Raw genomic sequence first — 4,221 nt, forward strand, 5'->3', positions numbered from 1 at the left:
CACACCTGGGCACACCTGGGCTGTCCCCAAGGGCTCACCTGGGCCGGGTGACATCGGTTTGATGTCCCCAGGCTCCCGGGACCACCTGGCGGTGGCACCTGCAGGACACCTCGGGTGACCTTTGGTGACACCTGGTGACCCTTGGTGGCCATTGGTGACCTTGGGTGACACCCGGTGACCTGGGGGTGGCCCTGGAGGTCCACGGTGACGTCACCAAGGTGTCACCTGGTGTCCCCAAGCTCCTGGGACCATCCAGTGGTGGCACCTGCAGGAGACCTTGGGTGGCCCCCAGTGACCTTGGGTGGCCCCTGGTGACCTTTGGTGACACTTGGTGACCTAGGGGTGGGCCTGGACGTGTCCCCAAGGTGTCACCTGGTGTCCCCAAGGTGTCACCTGGTGTCCCCAAGGTGTCACCTGGTGTCCCCAAGCCCCTGGGACCACCCAGTGGTGGCACCTGCAGGAAACCTTGGGTGACCTTGGGTGGCCATTGGTGACCTTGGGTGGCCCCTGGTGACCTTGGGTGACACTTGGTGACCTAGGGGTGGGCCTGGACCTGTCCCCAAGGTGTCACCTGGTGTCCTCAAGCCCCTGGGACCATCCAGTGGTGGCACCTGCAGGAAACCTTGGGTGACCTTGGGTGGCCATTGGTGACCTTGGGTGGCCCCTGGTGACCTTCGGTGACACTTGGTGACCTAGGGGTGGGCCTGGACCTGCCCCCAAGGTGTCACCTGGTGTCCTCAAGCCCCTGGGACCATCCAGTGGTGGCACCTGCAGGAAACCTTGGGTGGCCTTGGGTGGACACTGATGACATCTGGTGGCACCTGATGATCTTGGGTGGCCATTGGTGACCCTTGGTGGCCCCCAGTGACCTTTGGTGGCCCCCGGTGACCTGGGGGTGGCCCTGGAGATCCATGGTGACGTCACCAAGGTGTCACCTGGTGTCCCCAAGCTCCTGGGACCATCCAGTGGTGGCGCCTCCGGGAGACCTTGGGTGACCTTGGGTGGCCCCCAGTGACCTTTGGTGGCCCCCGGTGACCTGGGGGTGGCCCTGGAGATCCCTGGTGCCGTTACCAAGGTGTCACCTGGTGTCCCCAAGCTCCTGGGACCATCCAGTGGTGGCGCCTGCAGAGTCCTTGGGTGACCTTGGGTGGCCCCCAGTGACCTTTGGTGGCATCTGGTGACCTTGGGTGGCCATGGGTGACATTGGGTGGCCCCCGGTGACCTTTGGTGGCCCGGTGGTGGCCGGGGCGGCGCCGGTGACCGCGCTGTCCCCCGGTGTCCCCGGTGTCCCCAGGAGGGCGTGGTCTACGCCGTGGAGTTCTCGCACCGCTCGGGCCGGGACCTGCTCAACGTGGCCAAGAAGAGAACGAACGTGGTGCCCGTCATCGAGGACGCGCGGCACCCCCACAAGTACCGCATGCTGATTGGTCAGTGCCGGGGGGGGGCGGGGCCGCCCGGGGACACGCCCGGGGACACGCCCAGGGACACCTGGGGACACCTGGGGGTGGTGGGACCAGGTTCTGGAGAAGGTTCTGGAGATTTTGGGGTCTCCTGGGTGTGATTTGTATTTGGGGACATTTGGGGTGGTGGGACCAGGTTCTGGAGAAGGTTCTGGAGAAGGTTCTTGAAGTGTCTCAAGAGGGTTTTGTGGTCTACTGGGTGGGACTTGAGGTGGTTTTGGGGTCTCCTCAAAATTTTGGGAGGTTCTGAAACCGTGGGGGGAAATTTGGGGACAATTTGGGGACATTTGGGGTGGTGGGAGAAGGTTCTGGAGAAGGTTCTGGAAGTTTTGGGGTGTCCTGGGTGGGGTTTGAGGTGGTTTTGGGGTCCTGGAGAAGAATTTTGGGGTCTCCTCAAAATTTTGGGAGGTTCTGAAACCTTGGGGTGACATTTTGGGGACAATTTGGGGACATTTGGGGTGGTGGGAGAAGGTTCTGGGGGTTTTGGGGTGTCCTGGAAACGGATTTTGGGAGAATTTCAGGTTCTTGGATGGAGTTTTGGGTTCCTGGAGAAGAATTTTGGGGTTTTTGGGAAGAATTTTGGGGTTTTTGGGAAGAATTTTGGGATCCCGTCGGAATTCTGTGCTCCTGGCTGGGGTTTTGGGGGAATTTCGTGGGAATTTTGCCGGGAGTTTTTGGGTTTCATCCTGAATTCCGGGATAATTTTGGGATAAATTTGGGATCATCCCGGGTTTTGTCCTCCCCCAGGCTTGGTGGCCCTGGAATTTTGGGGGAATTTTGGGTTCCTGGCTGGGATTTTGGGGGAATTTTGGGGTTTTTGTCTGGAATTTTGGGATAAATTTGGGATAAATTTGGGATAAATTTGGGATAAATTTGGGATAAATTTGGGATAAATTTGGGATAAATTTGGGATAAATTTGGGATAAATTTGGGATAAATTTGGGATAATTTTGGATAATTTTGGGATAATTAGGCTTCCCCCCAGGCATGGTGGACGTGATCTTCATGGCTGTGAAATTTTAGGGGAATTTTGGGTTCCTGGCTGGAATTTTGGGATAATTTTGGGATAATTTGGGATAATTTTGGGACAATTTTGGGATAATTTTGAGATAATTTGGGACAATTTTGGGATAATTTGGGACAATTTTGGGATAATTTGGGATAATTTTGGGACAATTTTGGGATCATTTTGGATAATTTTGGGATAATTTTGGGACAATTTGGGATAATTTGGGATAATTTTGGATAATTTTGGGACAATTTTGGGACAATTTTGGGACAATTTTGGGATAATTTGGAAAATTTTGGGACAATTTTGGGATAATTTGGTCCCCCCAGGCCTGGTGGACGTGATCTTCATGGCTGTGAAATTTTGGGGGAATTTTGGGTTCCTGGCTGGGATTTTGGGATAATTTTGGGTTCCTGGCTGGGATTTTAGGGGAATTTCACGGGAATTTTGGGTTTTTGACTGGAATTTTGGGATAATTTTGGGATAATTTTGGGATAATTTGGATTATCCCAGGATTATCCCGGGCCAATCCCGGTTTTCCCCCCCCAGGCATGGTGGACGTGATCTTCATGGCTGTGAAATTTTGGGGGAATTTTGGGTTCCTGGCTGGAATTTTGGGGGAATTTTGCAGGAATTTTGGGTTTTTGACTGGAATTTTGGGATAATTTTGGATAATTTTGGGACAATTTTGGGATAATTTTGGGATAATTTGGGATAATTTTGGGATAATTTTGGAATAATTTTGGGACAATTTTGGGATAATTTTGGGATAATTTTGGGATAATTTGGGATAATTTTGGATAATTTTGGGATAATTTGGGATAATTTGGGACAATTTTGGATAATTTTGGGATAATTTTGGATAATTTTGGACAATTTTGGGATAATTTGGGATAATTTGGGACAATTTTGGATAATTTTGGGATCATTTGGCCCCCCCAGGCATGGTGGACGTGATCTTCGCCGACGTGGCGCAGCCGGACCAGACGCGCATCGTGGCGCTGAACGCGCATCACTTCCTGCGCTGCGGGGGGCACTTCCTCATCTCCATCAAGGTACAGACCAGTACGGACCAGTATAAACCAGTATGGACCAGTACGGACCAGTACGGGGCACTTCCTCATCTCCATCAAGGTACCGACCAGTATAGACCAGTATAGACCAGTATGGACCAGTATAGACCAGTACGGGGCACTTCCTCGTCTCCATCAAGGTACCGCCCAGTATAGACCAGTATGGACCAGTACAGGGCACTTCCTCATCTCCATCAAGGTACCGACCAGTACGGACCAGTATGGACCAGTATAGACCAGTACGGACCAGTATGGGGCACTTCCTCATCTCCATCAAGGTACCGCCCAGCACGGACCAGTTCAGACCAGTATGGACCAGTACGGACCAGTACACGGCAGTAGAAACCAACTGGCTTCAACCAGTTCTAACTGGGACCAGACTGGTTCTGACTGGGATTTAACTGGTTCTGACTGGGACCAGACTGGTTCTAACTGGGATTTAACTGGTTCTGACTGGGACCAGACTGGTTCTGACTGGGACCAGACTGGTTCTGACTGGGATTTAACTGGTTCTGACTGGGATTTTACTGCTTCTAACTGGTTCTAACTGGGATTTAACTGGGTCTAACTGGGACCAGACTGGTTCTAACTGGGATTTAACTGGTTCTAACTGGGATTTAACTGGTTCTAACTGGGACCAGACTGGTTCTAACTGGGATTTAACTGGTTCTAACTGGGA

General features: G+C 52.5%; 1 protein-coding gene across 1 annotated transcript in view; it reads left to right on the forward strand.

Annotated features, from left to right (window-relative positions):
* Nucleotides 1-1,234: 1,234 nt before the first annotated feature.
* LOC121344827 (rRNA 2'-O-methyltransferase fibrillarin-like) overlaps nucleotides 1,235-4,221 on the forward strand; it is a gene marked incomplete at its 5' end in the record, with an annotated part of 6,376 nt that continues 3,389 nt past the window's right edge. Inside the window, 2 exons of the mRNA XM_041421082.1 lie at nucleotides 1,235-1,427; nucleotides 3,412-3,524. Of these exons, the coding sequence (XP_041277016.1) occupies nucleotides 1,235-1,427; nucleotides 3,412-3,524 (306 nt within the window). The remainder of the gene's footprint in view (nucleotides 1,428-3,411; nucleotides 3,525-4,221) is intronic.

The sequence above is a fragment of the Onychostruthus taczanowskii genome, unplaced genomic scaffold, assembly GCF_017590055.1.
Source record: "Onychostruthus taczanowskii isolate IOZ18803 unplaced genomic scaffold, ASM1759005v1 scaffold682, whole genome shotgun sequence".
NCBI classification, from domain to species: domain Eukaryota; kingdom Metazoa; phylum Chordata; class Aves; order Passeriformes; family Passeridae; genus Onychostruthus; species Onychostruthus taczanowskii.